The sequence below is a fragment of the Oncorhynchus tshawytscha genome, linkage group LG10 (genome assembly GCF_018296145.1).
Source record: "Oncorhynchus tshawytscha isolate Ot180627B linkage group LG10, Otsh_v2.0, whole genome shotgun sequence".
Taxonomy (NCBI): Eukaryota; Metazoa; Chordata; class Actinopteri; order Salmoniformes; family Salmonidae; genus Oncorhynchus; species Oncorhynchus tshawytscha.
The window spans coordinates 35,422,473-35,444,245 of NC_056438.1; the positions used below are offsets into that span (position 1 = coordinate 35,422,473).

At 43.0% G+C, this 21,773-nt stretch overlaps 1 protein-coding gene across 1 annotated transcript in view; it reads left to right on the forward strand.

The window, feature by feature from the left end:
• Positions 1-21,773, forward strand: part of cdh7a (cadherin 7a) — a 126,872-nt gene that overhangs the window by 51,360 nt on the left and 53,739 nt on the right. Inside the window, exon 8 of the mRNA XM_024435064.1 lies at positions 20,453-20,574. Coding sequence (XP_024290832.1) covers positions 20,453-20,574 — 122 coding nt within the window. The remainder of the gene's footprint in view (positions 1-20,452; positions 20,575-21,773) is intronic.

Below are 21,773 nucleotides of genomic sequence, written 5' to 3' on the forward strand. Positions count from 1 at the left end.
GAGAATTCTCTTGGTAGATAATGCGGTCTACATTTGATTGTGAGGAATTCTAAATCAGGTGAACAGAAGGATTTGAGTTCCTGTATGTTTCTGTCATCACACCATGTCACGTTAGTCATAAGGCATATATGATGATTGTATGTGAGTGGGTGTGTGTGTGTGTAGAGTCAGTATAAATGTGTGCATATTATGTGTGTGTGAGCAAAATATGAATTGTGTTTGTGTGTGTGTTGGAGGGCAGTGAGTGTGCATAGAGAGAGTACAAATGACTATGCAGACTATGAACTCAATTAGTCCATATAGCCATTTTGTCAGCTATTTAGCTGTCTTATGACTTGGGGATAGAAGCTGTTCAGGAGCCTGCTTGACAGTTTTGATGCACCGGTACTACTTGACATGAAGATGCAGAGAGAACAGTCTATGGCTTGGGTGGCTGGAGTCTTTAACGATTTTCTGGGCCTTCCTTTCACACCGCCTGATATAGAGGTCCTGGATGGCAGGGAGTTCGGACCCATTGATGTACTGGGCTGTCTGCACCACCCTCTTTAGCGCCATGTCATACCAAGCCGTGTTACATCCGGTCAAGAAGCTGTCAATGGTACAGCTGTAGAACCTTTTGATGGTTTGAGGGCCCTCAACGCTAAACCTTTTCAACCTCCTGAAGGGGAAGAGGCACTGTCACGCCTTCTTCATTCTTCCTGTGTGTGGACTACCATAACTCCTTCGTGATTTGGACACTGAGGAACATGAAGCGCTCGACTCGTTCCACTGCAGCCCTGTTGATGTGTCAGGGACACAGCTGATGTGAATAGTAGTACTTCTCTTCTTTGTCATCCAGGAGATAGGTCGCATCACAGAGCTCATCTTTCCTGAAAGGAGAAATAAATACAGTTGTGTAAATGTCTTGTAGTTATGTCTAGATAGAAAAATATGAAAAAAAGCACTAGGTAGTCTACATACACAATAAACAGGGTCCCTGTGGGACCACAATTGCTTTGCAACATGTTCAGGATTTGCTAGTCAGTATACCTTTTGAATAAAATACATATCCTAAATAGTGGTGTGTTTGCATTGGCTGAAAAATATAGGCTATACAGCACTAGCTCAGCCAGCCAGGAGGGAGATTGACTGATCAATTGTTTCATCCAGGAAAGAGGTTTCATCCGAGTAGGGGTTCAACATCATTCCTGAAGTAAAATCTAAAAAAGGAATTATTCAAAAAGGAACAAAAAAATCCATAAATCCAGCACAGGTCTACACAATATAAAAGACGCATCAAAGTGGTATTCAACAGGCAAAAATTAACATGTTCATTAGTGATTTACTTTGTTGTTTATATCACTTATGAAAGTGGACATGGAATGTAGTTGAAACCTGAAAGTACTTTGTAACTAACATTTATAGCAATAACTACACATTGTAGCTACAGCAGTAACACCAACAATCAATACCCATATCCAATGTTGCTACTTACAAGTGTCTGTCCAGCAGAATAAGGCCATCCCTTGCTTGCTCGAATGTGTTTTCCACCAAAACAAGCCTACGTGCTGAACAGCAACTTTTGGGGGTCAACTCATTTTGGTGGGGGATGGGCAATGCTGGTCATGTTCACTACCGGTCAAAGGTTTTAGAACTCATTCAAGGGTTTTTCTTTATTCGTACTTTTTTCTACATTGTAAAATAATAGTGAAGACATCAAAACTATGAAATAACACATAGGGAATCATGTAGTGACCAAATAAGTGTTAAACAAATCAAAATAGGTTTTATATTTGAGAGTCTTGATGACAGCTTTGCACACTCTTGGCATTCTCTCAACTAGCTTCACCTGGAATGCTTTTCCAACTGTCGGGAACTTTTTGTTATGTTTGGTGACCAACCAATACAATAGGTTACTGAGTACCACTCTCCATATTGTGGAGTAACTACAATGCTACTTAGGTTTCCCCTATATAACAGCAATTAAACTAACTGTTTTAAAGTCACCATTGTGAAATCCCTGAGCGATTTCCTTCCTATCTGTCTGTATTATACACTCACAGGGATAATTTATTGGGCCTGTAACTGCATTTAGACATAGCCTATTTAAAACAAGTTGTTGCATTTTTATACGAATTTGGGTAGAATTATACACTGTAATTTTAGGCCTTATCAATAGCCTAGTGAATTGAATCTTGTTTATTGACTGTTTGGCATGTCCATGTCCAGATTGCAATTTAAAGTAGGCCTAGCCGCTAAATCAGTGTGAATGCTGTAGCCTATGTTTAACAATGTATTTCCATGTTAAAACAATGCAATTAGAACAATGTGAACTGCAAATATATTCAACATATTTAGTAAATATGGGGCAGGCTATTTAACAAACTAGGCAATAACGTATTCAACATTCTAATTGGAGTTAATGACAATGCAATACATAAAAGACTGTAAATACACGACGTGAAGCAGCCATATATTTAGCCATGGAGCACATTCTGATTGGGCACTGAGGGGCCGAGCCTAGACACTCCCACAACTTGTTTATTCATAAAAATCGAGCTCTTTCGCGCCACCTCCTGCTTTTACGCCCATAATTCCAGTTGTGAAAATAGCAAAAATATTTTAGACAATCCCTGAAAACATACCCCTACACTCTTAGAAGAAAGGGTTCCAAAAGGGTTCTTCGGCTGTACCCATAGGATAACCCTTTTTGGTTCCAGCTAGAACCCTTTTGGGTTCCATGTAGAACCCTCTGTAGAAAAGGTTCTACATGGAACCCAAAAGAGTTCTACCTGTATCCAAAAATGGTTCTTCAAAGGATTCTCCTATGGGGACAGCTAAAGTATCCTTTAAGGTCGTAGATAGCGCCTTTTTTTCCAAGAGTGTAATGCCAGCGCTAATATTAATCATTGCGTTAGGTTTGTTGAAATAGAGACTTTAAAGTCTATAGATCATGGTCAGAGGCATCGCAGGTCCCTTAAATGTGTCTTGGCAGGGAAGATTGAGGTGTCTTCTCCTATGTTTCTCTGGGTGGGAGACATGGCTGATCTCTGAAGAAGCCTTGTGTCCATTGTGTTAGCCAGAGTTAGCAATTATTACTTTGGATATCCTCATGATTTGGATATTTGATGAGGTGTTTGTCTCACTAAGTCCAAACTTTATTAGGAAGTTAGAGATAAGTTGTACCAAAGCAGGCCAATTTGCAAGAACAGAAGTTTGATCCAAAGGCTAACACTCAGTTTTTGTCTCTCTATACCTCGTTCCAGTCTATGCCCTCAAGACATTGAATAGAGTGGGGAGTTGTATCTCTATGACAACATACTTTATTGCCATTGTCAGAGTTGGTAGAGCTCAGCTAAAATATCACCTCTTTTTATTTATTCCCTTTGGGCAGCATCATATACCAACTGGGTTACTGTACCTGGAGAGTGAGGCAAGATTCCTGTGGCTGGCTGCCTTACTGAGAAGTGTGTGTATGTATGGTGTGTGTGTGTGATTTACAGTAATTAAGTGCTCTCTCTCTCTCCCTCTCTTGCACTCTCTCCCGCTTCACCTCTGTAAATTAACAGCAGATGTGCATGAGTCACTGACAGATGCACATAATCTATTTCCGAGTCGAGCTGCAATCAGCACTGTGGAGACATGTAGCTAACACTACAGCAGTGAAATGTGTTCATTTCGCAAATGTGTTATTCATGGAGATGTTTTGATATCATTTGCATGAGGGAGATAAACATTGGATATTTGCACTGGAATTTTGCACTACAAACACATGTCCTGTATGCTTACAGGAAAACTATTTATGATATTGGCCGCATTCCAGACCGACTGCTAGGCAGTCAAACTGCACATATTAATCATACAGGACGGGCAGCAGAGTAGCTGGGGCGGCAGGGTAGCCTAGTGGTTAGAGCGTTGGACTAGCAGTCGAAAGGTTGCAAGTTCATGCAAATGATATGAGAACATCTCCATGAATAACACAAATCCCCGAGCTGACAAGATACAAATCTGTCGTTCTGCCCCTGAACTGGCAGTTAACCCACTGATCCTAGGCCGTTGTTGAAAATAAGAATTTGTTCTTAACTGACTTGCCTAGTTAAATAAAGGTACAAAAAAAATCTATGATTTGGGCATCAGATTTCAAAATCATTGTAAAATCTGCTTCCAACTCACACTCTCTAACACGTAGATCCCCTGAACGCAGCTCACTCCCCAAATCCCAATCACCTGTTCACACACCTGTATGTCATTATCACACAATATTTAGTTCAGTTCTTTGCACCCAGTCACTGTGAGGTTTGTTTTGTGACACACGGCTTTCAGAGCTCTGGGTTTCCCGTGAGTTACTCCTCCCGTGTACGATAGTTTTTGCATGCCTCACTAATGATGCCTTTTGCCTATTCCCTGCCTGTACTTTAGCGGATTTCCTGTTATCTACCTATTACCTGATCTCCTGGACTGCGTTACTAGCCTTTTCCCTGCCTGTACCGTTGCCCTTTTGGACCCCTGTGTATGACCTTCTGCATGCCCCTGGACCCAGCGACCTGCCTCCTCCTGTGGTTCTTTGCAATAAACACCTGCTGCGCCCTGCTCTTGAAACCAGCTCTCTGTCTCAACCTCGTGTTAATTACAATCATATTGATGCTTTTACTGTCATGTTAAACACTTTGAGAGGTTATGAGATTTAGGCGGCCTGGAACACAGCCAATGTGTCATCCACAAAATTATATAGATGGCAACTGATACATCTAATTTTGTGTTATTTGCTCAATTAAAGCAAGGCGTTTAGAGTCGTGTTCATTAGGACATGTTCACACCACAGCAAAACATTTTGCAATTAAAAAGTACCTCTTGTTTCACTCTGTTTCGGAATGTTTTCTCCCATTTCGTATCTACTTGTTAGATTCTAAATATCAGAGTAAGAACTCAGTGAACATTGTAAAAGCTTAAACCAAGTTTATTCATCCCAAAGGATCGAACAGCTAAACAAACAAAGACATGGCTCTACCAGTGGTGGTATATATACCCCAATTTGGGGTGGAGTCACCTCCTTCTCGCTAAACATTGCATCTTTGTTGCTAGGCTGGAAATTAAGTGATACAGGCAGGAAATTAAGTGATACGGGAAATAAACTGTTCCTTCTCCCTTAATGTGACCTGACCTGACTTCGACCCCCTTCATCACTAATCCATGGCTCTCTCCCCTTATCAGTGCTGCCACGTGATTATTTCCCCTACACTCAGTACATTACAAACTTAATTGCACTGATCATATACATTCCTCCTACAGATACCCATTAACTTATGGTGTAGACCCTAGACTAGGGAACCCCTAATGATTAATAATATTCACACTTTAGAAATCTGAACCCATCAGTCCATCCTCTTTGAACATTTGATATCATACTGTTCGACATTACATAAACTTGGAAATTACTTAGAAATGGATGAACAATGACAATAAAACATTAACAAAAAATACAACATAATTAACATTCACAGTGAGGAGACTTATGGCCTCTGTTCTACAGGCAAACCATGCACACACTTATTTCCGGTTCTCATAGAACACTGATAATAACGTGTCTGCTGGAGTTGTCGACTCCTCCCATTTAAACTTTCTCCTTCTGGTTCCCAAGAGAGTGATAGCACAGACTTGAAAAGCAACGAGAAACACAACACATAACAGTATTAACAGGGTGGTAAGTTATGCATAATTGTATGTGCATGAAAACCCAAAGTTTGATAACATGGCAACTCCCACTCTCTCTTCACCTGATTATCCCTTCAGGATACTTTTCTATTGAGTTTGCCAAAAATGAAAGCCCTAAAAAGCCTACTCTTGCTAGCAAAACATTTTGCAACATAAAATGAAAGCAGACAAGTTCAAATAGTACCACCTCATTTCACTCTGTTTCTGACAGTTTTCTCCCATTTCTTACATACTGAACACAATTATTTTACATCCCTGCCATTGTAAGACTGAACTGACCGACCTTGTATGGTAGCCAGACATTTGTTGATCGAGAACGGATTTGAACCCACAGCGTTAGCAACCTTGCAGTGAAACTCTCTGGCTAGATTAAATTCAAATCAAACTTTATTTGTCACACGCTCCGAATACAACAAGTATAGACTACCGTGAAATGCTTACTTTACAAGCCCTTAACCCAAGAAGAGTTAAAAAAATATTTACTAAGTAGACTAAAATAAAAAGTAATAATAAAATTAACACAATAACAATAACGAGGCTATGCCGCTTGCCGTGCAGTAGCAGAGAAAACAGTCTATAACTTAGGTGACTGGAGTCTCTGACAATTTTATGGGCTTTTCTCTGACACCGCCTATTGTATAGGTCCTGGATGGCAGGAAGCTTGGCCCCAGTGATGTACTAGGCCGTATGCACTACCCTCTGTAGCGCCTTCGGTCAGATGCCGAGCAGTTGCCATACCAGGGGGTGATGCAACCGGTCAGGATGCTCTCAATGGTGCAGCTGTATGACCTTTTGAGGATTTGGGGACCCATGCCAAATCTTTTCAGTCTCCTGAGGGGGAGACTGTTGTGCCCTCTTCATGACTGTCTTGGTATGTTTGCGTGATGTGGATACCAAGGAACTTGAAACCCTCGACACTGCTCCACTGCAGCCCCGTCGATGTTAATGGGGGCCTGTTCGGCCCGCCTTTTCCTGCAGTCTACAATCAGCTCCTTTCTCTTGCTCACATTGAGGAAGAGATTGTTCTCCTGGCACCACACTGCCAGTTCTCTGACCTCCTCCCTATAGGCCGTCTCATCATTGTAGGCGATAAGGCCTCCCTCTGTTGTGTCGTCAGCAAACTTAATGATGGTGTTGGTGTCGAGTTTGGCCACGCAGTCGTGGGTGAACAGGGAATACAGGAGGGGACTAAGTCTGCACCCCTGAGGGGCCCCAGTGTTAAGGATCAGTGTGGCAGACGTGTTGTTGCCTAGTCTTACCACCTGGGGGGTGGACCGTCAGGAACTCAAGGATCCATTTGCAGAGGGAGGTGTTTAGTCCCAGAGTCCTTAGCTTGGTAATGAGCTTCCTGGGCACTATAGTGTTGAACTCTGAGCTGTAGTCAATGAACAGCATTCTCACATAGGTGTTCCTTTTGTCCAGGTGAGAAAGGGCAGTGTGGAGTGCGATTGAGATTGTGTCATCTGTGGATCTGTTGGGGCGGTATGCAAATTGGAGTTGGTCTAGGATGTCTGGCAGGATGCTGTTGATGTGAGCCATTCAAAATACTTCATGGCTACCGATGTGAGTGCCACGGGGCGGTAATCATTTAGGCAAGTTCCCTTCGCTTCCTTGGGCACAGGGACTATGGTGGTCTGCTTGAAACATATAGATATTACAGACTCGGTCAGGGAGAGGTTGAAAATGTCAGTGAAGACACTTGACAGTTGGTCCACTTATGCTTTGAGTACATGTCCTGGTAATCTGTCTGGCCCAGTAGCTTTATGAATGTTGACCGGTTTAAAGGTTTTGTTCACATCGGCTACCGAGAGCATTATCCTACAGTCATCCAGAACAGCTGGTGATCTTGTGCATGCTTCAGTGTTGCTTGCCTCGAAGCGAGCATAAAATGCATTTAGCTTGTCTGGTAGGCTCGCGTCACTGGGCAGCTCGCATCTGGGTTTCCATTTGTAATCCGTAATAGTTTTCAAGCCCTGCCACATCCGTCGAGCGTCAGTGCCGGTGTAGTACGATTCAATCTTAATCCTGAATTGACACTTTGCTTGTTTGATGGTTCGTCTGAGGGCATAGCAGGATTTGTTATAAGCGTCCGGATTAGTCTCCCGCTCCTTGAAAGCAGCAGCTCTAGCCTTTAGCTCGATGTAGACGTTGCCTTTAATCCATGGCTTCTGATTGGGATATGTGCGTACAGTCACTGTGGGGACAACGTTGTCGATGCACTTATTGATGAATCCGATGACTGAGGTGGTGGTTCCGGAGGTTCCGGACTCTGGACCACCTCAGGAGGTTCCAGACTGTGGACCGCCTCAGGAGGTTCCCGACTGTGGACCGCCTCAGGAGGTTCCGGACTGTGGACCATCGCCGGAAGCTCCGGACTGGGAACTGTCGCCAGATGCTCTGGACTGGGAACTTTAGCCAGAAGTCTGGACTGGGAACTGTCGCCGGAACCTCTGGACGGGGAACTGTCGCCGGAAGCTCTGGACTGTGGAGGCGCACTGGAGGCCTGATGCAGGGACCGGTACAGGTGGCACCGGGCTGATGACACGCACCTCAGGATGAGTGCGGGGAGGAGGCACAGGATGTACTGGACTGTGGAGGCACACTGGAGGTCTGGAGCGTAGAGCTGGCACAACCCGTCCTGGCTGGATGCTCACTTTATCCCGGCAAGTGCGGGGCGCTGGCACAGGACGCACTGGGCTGTGAAGGCGCACTGGAGACACAGTGCGTGAAACCGCATAACATGGTGCCTGAACGGCGACACACCCGAGGCCAGATGCGTGAAACCGGTGCACATGACAATGGACTGGTGTCATGCTCCTCAGCTCGCCCGCTCTGCAGTGCTCTCAACGCCAGGACCTCTCTCCGGAATCTTGCGTCGAGCTCCTCACTCGACTCCCTGACTGGCTCTGGTTCAACCCTCAGCTACACCAACCACTCCGTGTGCCCCCACCCAAATAAAATTGGGGGGCTGCCTCTCGTGCTTGCTTCGTGTCCAAGATTCCTGATCTCATCGCCGTTCCTCTCTCGCTGCTTCCATGGCAGGGTCTTGTCCCCTACCATTACCTCCTCTCAGGTCCATGATGTCCTCCACTCCTGGGCACGCTGCTTGGTCACTTGGTGGTGGGATCTTCTGTTACGTCCGAATGAGACCAAAGCATAGCGTGGAAAGTGTACATCTTTCTTTATTTTAGATCAACACCAAAAAACAACAAAAGATAAACTAACGTAACATTCTGCAGGCTACACAGTAACTGAACAAAAACAAGATCCCACAAACTCAGGTGGAAAACAGGCTGCCTAAGTATGATTCCCAATCAGAGACAACAATAGACAGCGGCCTCTGATTGGGAACCATACCCAGCCAACAAAGAAATAGAAAACTAGAATGCCCACCCAAATCACACCCTGACCTAACCAAATAGAGAAATAAACAGGCTCTCTTGAGGTCAGGGCGTGACATTGGTTGAGAGCAGTCTTCGTGCCAGCTTCGTTCTGTGGTGGTAAATAGAGGGCTACAAATAATATAGAAGAGAACTCCTTTGGTAGCCACTGTGGTCTACAGCTTGTCATAAGGTACTCTACCTCAGGCGAGCATTACCTCGAGACTTCTTTAATATTAGACATTGTGCACCAGCTGTTGTTGACAAATCGACACACCCCCACCCCTCGACTTACCAGAGGTAGCATCTCTGTTCTGCCAGTGCATCGTCGTTCAGCCACGTCTCAGTGAAACATAAGATGTTACAGTTTTGGATGTCCCATTGGTATGATAATCTTAATCGTAGGTCATACATTTGATTTTCCAATGATTGCACTTTAGCAAGAAGAACGGATTGCAGAGGGAGTTTACTCACTCGCCTACGGATTCTCAGAAGTGTACTCCTGTTTCTTTAATCTAACGAAAAACATTTGATCTCCCCCTGCAGCCTAAATAAATCTAAATCATTGTTGTCATATCCTCTTCATTATGCAGCCAAAACGTGCAGAACTGACCCAAAGTAAGGACAGCGAGAAGGAGAAAGAGAGAGACTGTTGGAATGATATTGTGGCAAATGCTTTTTTATCACAGAGGACAAACTGAAAGAGGGCAGTTGTAATGGCCAAGCAGACTCACAAACACACAAGCAGACACACAAACAGTCTGAGTCTGAGCCTGCCTGGCAGGGTTGGTCCAACAAAGGGAGAGCACAATATACAAACATTTTCTAAAAGCTACTAATGACAACCTTGACGACCTCATACCTAGCCAGTGGGAATACCGGTGGAGAACCCCCACCCAGGTAGTGGCAGTGCTGGCAGAATTGGCTGCAGTAATCCATGGGGAGGGGGCCACACTTGGACAATCAGAGAGGGGGTCAATTATTGTGGCACTGGCGGCACAGAATAATCAAATGGTCTGACTGAACAGAGATGCTTGGGAAGAAGAGTCACAACAGGGGAACAGCGCGTGTGTGCGTGTTGGGGGGAAGGGGGTACCCGAGCTCCATCAGCTACGACTAGACATTGGTTAATCAATTCTTTCCATTCCTGCTCAATTTGGCATGCCTTCTCAAACAGTTACAACTATATACACATTCACACATCAAGTATTCTCTTGAGTTGGGCTTGGGGATTGAACAACTGTTAAACATCTGAGATAGTGGTTGTGTGTGTGTGTGTGTATGTATGAATGAGTGTGTAGGGTGTTGATAGTCGGTCTATCGGTGGAAGGGGAGAGAGGGGTAGAGGTATTTGTGTTGGAAGGGTGGGGTGTGTGCGTGTATGCATCACACATCTGTTGCTATGGGGTAATGATGTTAGGCTAGAATGGAATCACAAGGTGCAGTGTAAAATGAATTGTAATTGCTTGCCAAATTTTTTTATTTTGTACTTCCAGTCCTTGTTATAGGTAAAAAATCCTTCGTAGGAAGAGCCTACATTATTCTGGATATTATTTGTCAATTGTGGAAAGAATTAACACATGCACAATTTTTAAAATGTAAATACACTACCAGTCAAAAGTTTGGACACACCTGCTCATTCAAGGGTTTTCTTTATTTTTTACTATTTTCTACATTGTAGAATAATATAGTGAAGACATCAAAATGATGAAATAACACATATGGAATCATGTAGGAACCAAAAAACAGTTAAACAAATCAAAATATATTTAAGATCCTTTGAAGTAGCTACCCTTTGCCTACTCTTGGCATTCTCTCAACCAGCTTCACCTGAAATGCTTTTCCAACAGTCTTGAAGGAGATCCCACATATGCTGAGCACTTGTCGGCTGCTTATCCTTCACTCTGCGGTCCAACTCATCCCAAACCATCTGATGCAGCACTCCATCACTCTCCTTATTGGTCAAATAGCCCTTACACAACATGGAGGTGTGTTCGGTCATTGTCCTGATGAAAAACAAATGATAGTCCCACTAAGCGCAAGCCAGATGGGATGGCGTATCACTGCAGAATGCTGTGGAAGCCATGCTGGTTAAGTGTGCCTTGAATTCTAAATAAATCACCCACAGTGTCACCAGCAAAGCATCCCCACACCATCACACCTCCTCCCCCATGCCCCTCAGGGGGAACCACACATGCGGAGATCATCTGTTCACCGATTCTGCGTCTCACGAAGACACGGCGGTTGGAACCAAAAATCTTAAATTTGGACTCATCAGACCAAAGGACAGATTTCCACTGGTCTAATGTGCATTGCTTGTGTTTCTTAGCCCAAGCAACTCTCTTCTTATTATTGGTGTCCTCTAGTAGTGGTTTCTTTGCAGCAAATCAACCATGAAGGCCTGATTCAGACAGTCTCCTCTGAACAGTTGATGTTGGGATGTGTCTGTTACTTGAACTATTTGAAGCATTAATTTGGGCTGCAATTTGTGAGGCAGGTAACTCTAATGAACTTAACCTTTGCAGCAGAGGTCTTACTTTCCTGTAGTGGTCCTCATCATAGCGCTTGATGGTTTTTGCGAATACACTTGGAGAAACTTTCAAAGTTCTTGAAATGTTGTGCACTGACTGACCTTCATGTCTTAAAGTAATGATGGACTGCCATTACTCTTTGCTTATTTAAGCTTTTTTATCAAATAGGGCTATCTTCTGTATATCGCCCCTACCTTGTCACAACACAAATGCGTTAAGTGTTTAGCATTAAATTCCACAAATTAACTTTTAACAAGGCACACCTGTTAATTGAAATGCATTCTAGGTGACTACCTCGTGAAGCTGGTAGAGAGAATTTCAAGAGTGTGCAAAGCTGTATTAGGGCAAAGGGTTGAAAATATAACATATATTTTGAATTATTTAACCCTTTTTTGGTTACTACATGATGTGTTCATAGTTGTGATGTGTTCACTATTATTCAACAATGTAGAAACTAGTAACAATAAAGACAAACACTTGAATGAATATGGGTGTGACCAAACTTTTGAATGGTATTGTATATATTTTTACAACTACATATAATACTGTCGTGTTCAAAAGTTTTGAGAATGACACAAATATTATTTTCACAAAGTCTGCTGCCTCAGTTTGTATGATGGCAATTTGCATATACTCCAGAATGTTATGAAGAGTGATCAGATGAATTGCAATTAATTGCAAAGTCCCTATTTGCCATGCAAATGAACTGAATCCCCCAAAAAACATTTCCACTGCATTTCAGCCCTGCCACAAAAGGACCAACTGACATCATGTCAGTGATTCTCTCGTTAACACAGGTGTGAGTGTTTACAAGGACAAGGCTGGAGATCACTCTGTCATGCTGATTGAGTTGAATAACAGAATGGAAGCTTCAAAAGGAAGGTGGTGCTTGGAATCATCCCTCTGTCAATCATGGTTACCTGCAAGGAAACACGTGCCATCATCATTGGTTTGCACAAAAAGGGATTCACAGGCAAGGATATTGCTGTCAGTAAGATTGCACCTAAAGCAACCATTTATCAGATCATCAAGAACTTCAAGGGGAGTGGTTCAATTGTTGTGAAGAAGGCTTCAGGGTACCCAAGAAAGTCCAGCAAGCGCCAGGACCGTTGATTCAGCTGCGGGATCAGGGCTTCACCTTTACAGAGCTTGCTCAGGAATGGCAGCAGGCAAGTGTGAGTGCATCTGCACGCACAGTGAAGCGAAGACTTGGAGAATAGCCTGGTGTCAAGAAGAGTAGCAAAGAAGCCACTTCTCTCCAGGAAAAACATCAGGGTCAGAATGATATTCTGCAAAAAGTACAGGGATTGGACTGCTGAGCACGGGGGTAAAGTCATTTTCTCTAATGTATTCGCTTCCGATTGTTTGGGTCATCCTGAAAAAAGCTTGTCTGGAGAAGTCAAGGTGAGCGCTACCACCAGTCCTTTGTCATACCAACAGTAAAGCATCCTGAGACCATTCATGTGTGGGGTTGCTTCTCAGCCAAGGGAGTGGGCTCACTCACAATTTTGCCTGAGAACACAGCCATGAATAAAGAATGGTACCAACACATCCACGGAGAGCAACTTCTCCCAACCATCCAGGAACAGTTTGGTGACGAACAATGCCTTTTCCAGCATGATGAAGCAACTTTCCATAAGGCAAAAGTGATAACTAAGTGGCTCGGGGAACAAAACATCGATATTTTGGGTCCATGGCCAGGAAACTCCTCAGACCTTATTAATCCCATTGAGAACTTGTGGTCAATCCTCAATAGGTGGGTAGCCAAACAAAAACCCACAAATTCTGACAAACTCCAAGTATGGATTATGCAAGAATGGGCTGCCATCTGTCAGGATGTGACCCAGAAGTTAATTGACAGCATGCCAGGGCGGATTTTTAGAGGTCTTGAAAAAGAAGGGTCAACACTGCAAATATTGACTCTTTGCATCATCTTCGTGCAATTGTCAATAAAAGCCTTTGACGCTTATGAAATGCTTGTAATTATACTTCAGTATTCCATAGTAACATCTGACAAAAATATCTAAAGACACTGAAGCAGCAAAACTTTTCTTTCTTCTCAAAACTTTTGACCACAGCTGTACAACAGGGGCTAAAGAGTTAATGTTCTGTTCTGTATGTTTCACTATGTGTTCTTTTCAAAGGATGGGTTCCAATCTCTCAAAGGACTTAGGATCCATGTCTACAGAGGTGGTCTGTCAGTCACTGGAACGACAACCCAACTTGGGATGGGGGGAGGATTTAGTGGGTGTAATATAGTAGGACAATTGGAGGTTGACTCAGTCGCAATGCAAATATCATGGTACAGCTATATGGACATTCAATCAGCATGGTACTTTTTAATGGTACATTTGCACATATTGCAATAAATAGAATTTAAACTTGTATATCATTATGCTAAGTGGTGAAATAAGTTTAGCTAGATATAATTGTAAAGGCTTAGTGGATAAAAAGAAAAGACAATCCGTTTTTACCCGGCTAAAAGACATTGAAACATACAGTTGAAGTCGGAAGTTTACATTCACCTTAGCCAAATACATTTGAACTAATTTTTTCACAATTCTTGACATTTAATCCAAGTAAAAATTCCCTGCCATAGGTCAGTTAGGATCACCACTTTATGTTCATAATGTGAAATATCAGAAAAATAGGAGAGAGAATGATTTTTTTCCAGCATTTATTACTTTCATCACATTCCCAGTGTGTCAGAAGTTTACATACACTCAATTAGTATTTGGTAGCATTGCCTTTAAATGGTTTAACTTGGGTCAAGCGTTTCGGGTAGCCTTCCATAAGCTTCTGGGTGAATTTTGTCCCATTCCTCCTGACAGAGCTGGTGTAACTGAGTCAGGTTTGTAGGCCTCCTTGCTCGCACACACTTTTTCAGTTCTGCCCATAATTTTTCGATAGGATTGAGGTCAGGGCTTTGTGACGGCCACTCCAATACCTTGACTTTGCTGTCCTTAAGACATTTTGCTACAACTTTGGAAGTCTGCTTGGGGTCATTGTCCATTTGGAAGACCCATTTGCGACCAAGCTTTAACTTTAACTGATGTCTTGAGATGTTGCTTCAATATTTCATGTTATTTTCCCGCCTCATGATGCCATCTTTTTTGTGAGGTGCACCAGCCTCTCCTGCAGCAAAGCACCCACACAACATGATGCAACATGATGCTGCCACATCGCATCTCCCATGGTGTTTATACTTGCATACTATTGTTTGTACAGATGAACGTGGTACCTTCAGGCATTTGGAAATTGCTCCCAAGGATGAACCAGACTTGTGGAGGTCTACCGTTTTTTTCTGAGGTCTTGCCTGATTTCTTTTGATTTTCCCATGATGTCAAGCATAGAGGCACAGAGTTTGAAGGTAGGCCTTGAAATACATCCACAGGTACACCTCCAATTGACTCAAATGATGTCAATTAGCCTATCAGAAGCTTCTAAATGACATCATTTTCTGGAATTTTCCAAGCTGTTTAAAGGCACAGTCAACTTAGTGTATGTAAACGTATCACCCACTGGAATTATGATACAGTGGAATAATCTGTCTGTAAGCAAATGTTGGAAAATGTACTTGTGTCAGAGAAGGCCGATTGGCCCATTTTACTCTGTTGAAAAGGGACAATGCAATCCCCTCTAGTTACTGCCCTTGTTATTCTGGAGGTGCTTTTCTTGAGCATGATATGCCAGCATGACATGGTGCATGACAACGTGACATGGTGTGATGAAAGAAACATACAGGAACTCAAATCCTTCTGTTCACCTGATTTAGAATTCCTCACAATCAAATGTAGACCGCATTATCTACCAAGAGAATTCTCTTCGATTATAATCACAGCCGTATATATCCCCCCCCAAGCAGACACATCGATGGCTCTGAACGAACTTTATTTAACTCTCTGCAAACTGGAAACGATTTATCCGGAGGCTGCATTCATTGTAGCTGGGGATTTTAACAAGGCTAATCTGAAAACAAGACTCCCTAAATTTTATCAGCATATCGATTGCGCAACCAGGGGTGGAAAGACCTTGGATCATTGTTACTCTAACTTCCGCGACGCATATAAGGCCCTGCCCCGCCCCCTTTCGGAAAAGCTGACCACGACTCCATTTTGTTGATCCCTGTCTACAGACAGAAACTAAAACAAGAAGCTCCCACGCTGAGGTCTGTCCAACGCTGGTCCGACCAAGCTGACTCCACACTCCAAGACTGCTTCCATCACGTGGACTGGGAGATGTTTCGTATTGCGTCAGACAACAACATTGACGAATACGCTGATACGGTGTGCGAGTTCATTAGAACGTGCGTTGAAGATGTCGTTCCCATAGCAACGATTAAAACATTCCCTAACCAGAAACCGTGGATTGATGGCAGCAGTCGTGTGAAACTGAAGGCGCGAACCACTGCTTTTAATCAGGGCAAGGTGTCTGGTAACATGACTGAATACAAACAGTGCAGCTATTCCCTCCGCAAGGCTATCAAACAAGCTAAGCGCCAGTACAGAGACAAAATAGAATCTCAATTCAATGGCTCAGACACAAGAGGCATGTGGCAGGGTCTACAGTCAATCACAGACTACAGGAAGAAACCCAGCCCAGTCACGGACCAGGATGTCTTGCTCCCAGGCAGACTAAATAACTTTTTTGCCCGCTTTGAGGACAATACAGTGCCACTGACACGGCCTGCAACGAAAACATGCGGTCTCTCCTTCACTGCAGCCGAAGTGAGTAAGACATTTAAACGTGTTAACCCTCGCAAGGCTGCAGGCCCAGACGGCATCCCCAGCCGCGCCCTCAGAGCATGCGCAGACCAGCTGGCCGGTGTGTTTACGGACATATTCAATCAATCCCTATACCAGTCTGCTGTTCCCACATGCTTCAAGAGGGCCACCATTGTTCCTGTTCCCAATAAAGCTAAGGTAACTGAGCTAAACGACTACCGCCCCGTAGCACTCACATCCGTCATCATGAAGTGCTTTGAGAGACTAGTCAAGGACCATATCACCTCCACCCTACCTGACACCCTTGACCCACTCCAATTTGCTTACCGCCCAAATAGGTCCACAGACGATGCAATCTCAACCACACTGCACACTGCCCTAACCCATCTGGACAAGAGGAATACCTATGTGAGAATGCTGTTCATCGACTACAGCTCGGCATTCAACACCATAGTACCCTCCAAGCTCGTCATCAAGCTCGAGACCCTGGGTCTCGACCCCGCCCTGTGCAACTGGGTACTGGACTTCCTGACGGGCCGCCCCTAGGTGGTGAGGGTAGGCAACAACATCTCCTCCCCGCTGATCCTCAACACTGGGGCCCCACAAGGGTGCGTTCTGAGCCCTCTCCTGTACTCCCTGTTCACCCACGACTGCGTGGCCATGCACGCCTCCAACTCAATCATCAAGTTTGCGGACGACACAACAGTGGTAGGCTTGATTACCAACAACGACGAGACGGCCTACAGGGAGGAGGTGAGGGCCCTCGGAGTGTGGTGTCAGGAAATTAACCTCACACTCAACGTCAACAAAACTAAGGAGATGATTGTGGACTTCAGGAAACAGCAGAGGGAACACCCCCCCATCCACATCGATGGAACAGTAGTGGAGAGGGTAGCAAGTTTTAAGTTCCTCGGCATACACATCACAGACAAACTGAACTGGTCCACTCACACAGACAGCATCGTGAGGAAGGCGCAGCAGCGCCTCTTCAACCTCAGGAGGCTGAAGAAATTCGGCTTGTCACCAAAAGCACTCACAAACTTCTACAGATGCACAATCGAGAGCATCCTGGCGGGCTGTATCACCGCCTGGTATGGCAACTGCACCGCCCTCAACCGTAAGGCTCTCCAGAGGGTAGTGAGGTCTGCACAACGCATCACCGGGGGCAAACTACCCGCCCTCCAGGACACCTACACCACCCGATGCTACAGGAAGGCCCGCTGTCATCCAGAAGGCGAGGTCAGTACAGGTGCATCAAAGCTGGGACCGAGAGACTGAAAAACAGCTTCTATCTCAAGGCCATCAGACTGTTAAACAGCCACCACTAACATTCAGTGGCTACTGCCAACACACTGTCAATGACACTGACTCTACTCCAGCCACTTTAATCATGGGAATTGATGGGAAATTATGTAAATATATCACTAGCCACCTTAAACAATGCTACCTTATATAATGTTACTTACCCTACATTATTCATCTCATATGCATACGTTGATACTGTACTCTATATCATCGACTGCATCCTTATGTAATACATGTATCACTAGCCACTTTAACTATGCCACTTGGTTTACATACTCATCTCATATGTATATACTGTACTCAATATCATCTACTGTATCTTGCCTATGCTGCTCTGTACCATCACTCATTCATATATCCTTATGTACATATTCTTTATCCCCTTACACTGTGTATAAGACAGTAGTTTTTTTGGGAATTGTTAGTTAGATTACTTGTTCGTTATTACTGCATTGTCGGAACTAGAAGCACAAGCATTTTGCTACACTCGCATTAACATCTGCTAACCATGTGTATGTGACAAATAAAATTTGATTTGATTTGATTTGAGCATAGGGGTGGAGTGGCAAGACCATGCAAGATTTTAAGTTGACAAGGCTTGCATCTACATACTGCTTAAAGCATTCCAGACTAAATAAATAATGTTTGTAAATGATTTGACAATGGTGGTAACTATTTGGTTTGTAATATAAAATCTTAAGTGTTTGTTTGTAGAGTGATTAAATTGGTTTCAGAATAGTTGCTTCTGCTTGTGACCAGCATGTGAGTCAATATCTCAAATGTGAGTAGATTATTGCATGCATATATAGTAGCGAGTCTTTTGTTTAGACATGTAGCTAGCTAGCTAAACAATGAATAATAATCCTAAATCATAACGTTACTACCCTGCATGAATCTAAAGGTAGCTAACCAACCAGGTTCAATTCTAGATAGCTAGTTAACATAAATCTAGAACTAGCAATGCAACTGGCTCTGTGATCCGAATCATATTACTACACAGATCATACATGTAAGGTTAGCTTGTGAGCCAGCTAGCTAACAGTACGCTTTAACTTGAAATGAAAACAACTTGAAATGAAAACAACAAAATTAGAAATGTGTAATATCTGAAAATGTAGCTCCTCCTTATCTGTCACGGATGCCATGGTTGCCCTTAGTTTGAAGATGTAATCCGGAGACAGATGTTTTACACAATAGCCTGCTGTGTTCGGTTTTCGACTCCCTTTGCTCTAGAGGAGATCTGCATGGAGGAATGGGCCAAAATACCAGCAACAGTGTGTGAAAACCTTGTGAAGACTTACAGAAAACTTTTGACCTCTGTCATTGCCAACAAAGGGTATATAACAAAGTATTGAGATAAACTTTTGTTATTGACCAAATACTTATTTTCCACCATAATTTGCAAATAAATTCATTAAAAATCCTACAATGTGATTTTCTGGATTTTTTTTTCCATTTTGTCTGTCATAGTTGAAGTGTACCTATGATGAAAATTACAGGCCTCTCTCATCTTTTTAAGTGGGAGAACTTGCACAATTGGTGGCTGACTAAATACTTTTTTGCCCCACTGTACATTATCATGGATCTCATAGAGAATGGGTCCATAGGTCATTATACTATACACAAAGTTTGTAGGAAGTTGCAAATGATATATAAAAAAGTATGATCAACTATTCTAAAATACCTCTATTTATATTTATGCCTTCAAACGATTCTACAGTGTAGAATTTAGCATGCCGAGTAACCTTGGCCTGTCTTTTATCCCTGTTTCGTGATTTATATTAAAGTAAAGATTCAGATGAAGATGACGTGAACAAGACAAAATGAGCTTGTTAATTAAAAAGCAAACATACAGTACGTTGTCTGGCCATGAAAACCACTGAGTTGTCGTCGATCTCTGACTCTTTATGAGGAAACTTCCAGACTTCCTACACAGACGGTTTTCTGATGGCTTTAAAATGAATGTTTTCTTAAAGGGATAGTTCACCCAAATTAGAAAATTACTTATTGGTGCCCTTACCCAGTCAATTTACAAGGTAATACAGCAACCCATGCTTTGGTTTTATTTACCTGGATACTGTTGCCAAATTATAACTCTATTATATCTCTGAAATTGATCCTGAAGCTCTATAAAGTTAACTTAAGACACTTACAGATACAGGTGTGTGGTGAATTTGTCAGTCAATGGTGTTAGGTTCTTACTTTTCAGAGTAAATAACCCAAGGACAGGAGAGAAGCTTAACCAAGTTTAATTCTTCCCAAAGGTTCTGTACAGCTGTAATCAGACAACCCAACATTTGTCCCATCCAGATATTTATATCCCACTTAAAACACTCCTCCTTCTCTCCAATCCTTACAATTTATGGCTCTACAGGAAGCTAATAAAGAGGGTAACAGGATACCAAACATGTATTACTCTCTTAAGAGACTCTGTCCTCGCCTCCTGAACTCAACTCCTCTTTCATCTAATACACAGATGTCCATCTGTCTTTCCTGTATCAATATGTCGCTCTCCTCTCTTCCATCAAACACATTCCAGAGCCTTCTGTCTTTCTACAGAGAACCTTTAACTTTCTCCTTTGATTCTATGCTTCTTCTCTATCATTTATTTAATATCTCAATGTTCAAAATGTCGAACCCAACAATGGAAACTGATGTTATAGGGCAGGACATGCAACTGGGTGTTGCTTCAAACATTTAGCTTCCCTGCATCCTCTTCTTCTGCTTTACACCATCAACTACCAGATACATGCTTCAAAGACCAGTGCATTTGGTTGTGCTTATCATTGACCACTTGTTTCTCTCTTGTTTATTTTTTCAGTGCACCCATTACAAGTGGGAAAGTGCATAATTCTGATCACAGTGACGGACATCAATGACAACGCACCCGTCTTCGCCATCGAGTACGAGACCTACCTTTGTGAGAGTGCCAGACCTGGACAGGTATGTCAACATCTAAATATCCTATGCCTCCAAAAGCTATAAAGCATTACTATTCGTAATGGAAAACCACATTAACAAATAAATGTTATACTGGACTGACACAATTTAATGTTCTGAGGCAGTTCAAAGAGGATATGACGGGATTCTGGTAGTGCTGTTATATTGGGTAAAAAATTCATTTTGGGTGTCATTGTCACAATTAAAACAACAAATGAATAATTGGGCATATGAATAATTAGGCACATTTTGGAGACAGAAAACTATTATCTGCGCCATAATTCTCTCATAGTCAATTGTATAATTACAGGAGTGGTCAGGTGAAAAGAGTTAGATCTCCATAGCATGGATCTCCATAGCAGGTGCCTAATCAGGGGATCAAAGCATTGTGCTGCCATGTGGAAAAACTTTTTAAAGAGGGATGAAAAACGGGGGCATTGTTGGGGGGATTGTGGCATGAAATTGATTTATACGAAAACGTGGCGTGATATCAAGGGCTCGGTGTCAGCTTACCACGACAGCCAACTGGCCACACTGACACCACATGTGTTACTTATGCATCCATCTGCACTCTCCGTGGTGTGAGAGCACAGCTGAGGTGTGTGTGTGTGTGTGTGTGTGTGTGTGTGTGTGTGTGTGTGTGTGTGTGTGTGTGTGTGTGTGTGTGTGTGTGTGTGTGTGTGTGTGTGTGTGTGTGTGTGTGTGTGTGTGTGTGTGTGCTGCCTGCGTATGCATGTGTTTGACATTACACCTGTGTGTGTGACAAAATGGCGTCATTAAGACATTCATGTTATTGCAAATAAGCTCCACATTCTTGCATTCCATACAAACATAATAGCAGGGAATTGTTCACACCACATTGGCATTCCCCTTACCCCAAAATGTATTTTATTACACCAATTGAACGACAGTTAAACGGTCTCTTCAAGCAGCCATTATAATACTATACCTTCACACACATCTGTCCAAAAACAATTACAATGGGAGATGATAGCCATATTAAAGGGATACTTTGGGATTTTGGCAGATTAACTCGTAGATACCATTTTTATGTCTCTGTGTCCAGTATGAAGGACGTTAGAGGTAGTTTTGCGACCAAATGCTATCTAGCATTAGTGCAATGACTGGAAGTCTATGGGTATCTACTAGCATGCTATTCCTTTAAACATGTGACTGACCGGCTCAATTCAGTCTTATGTACC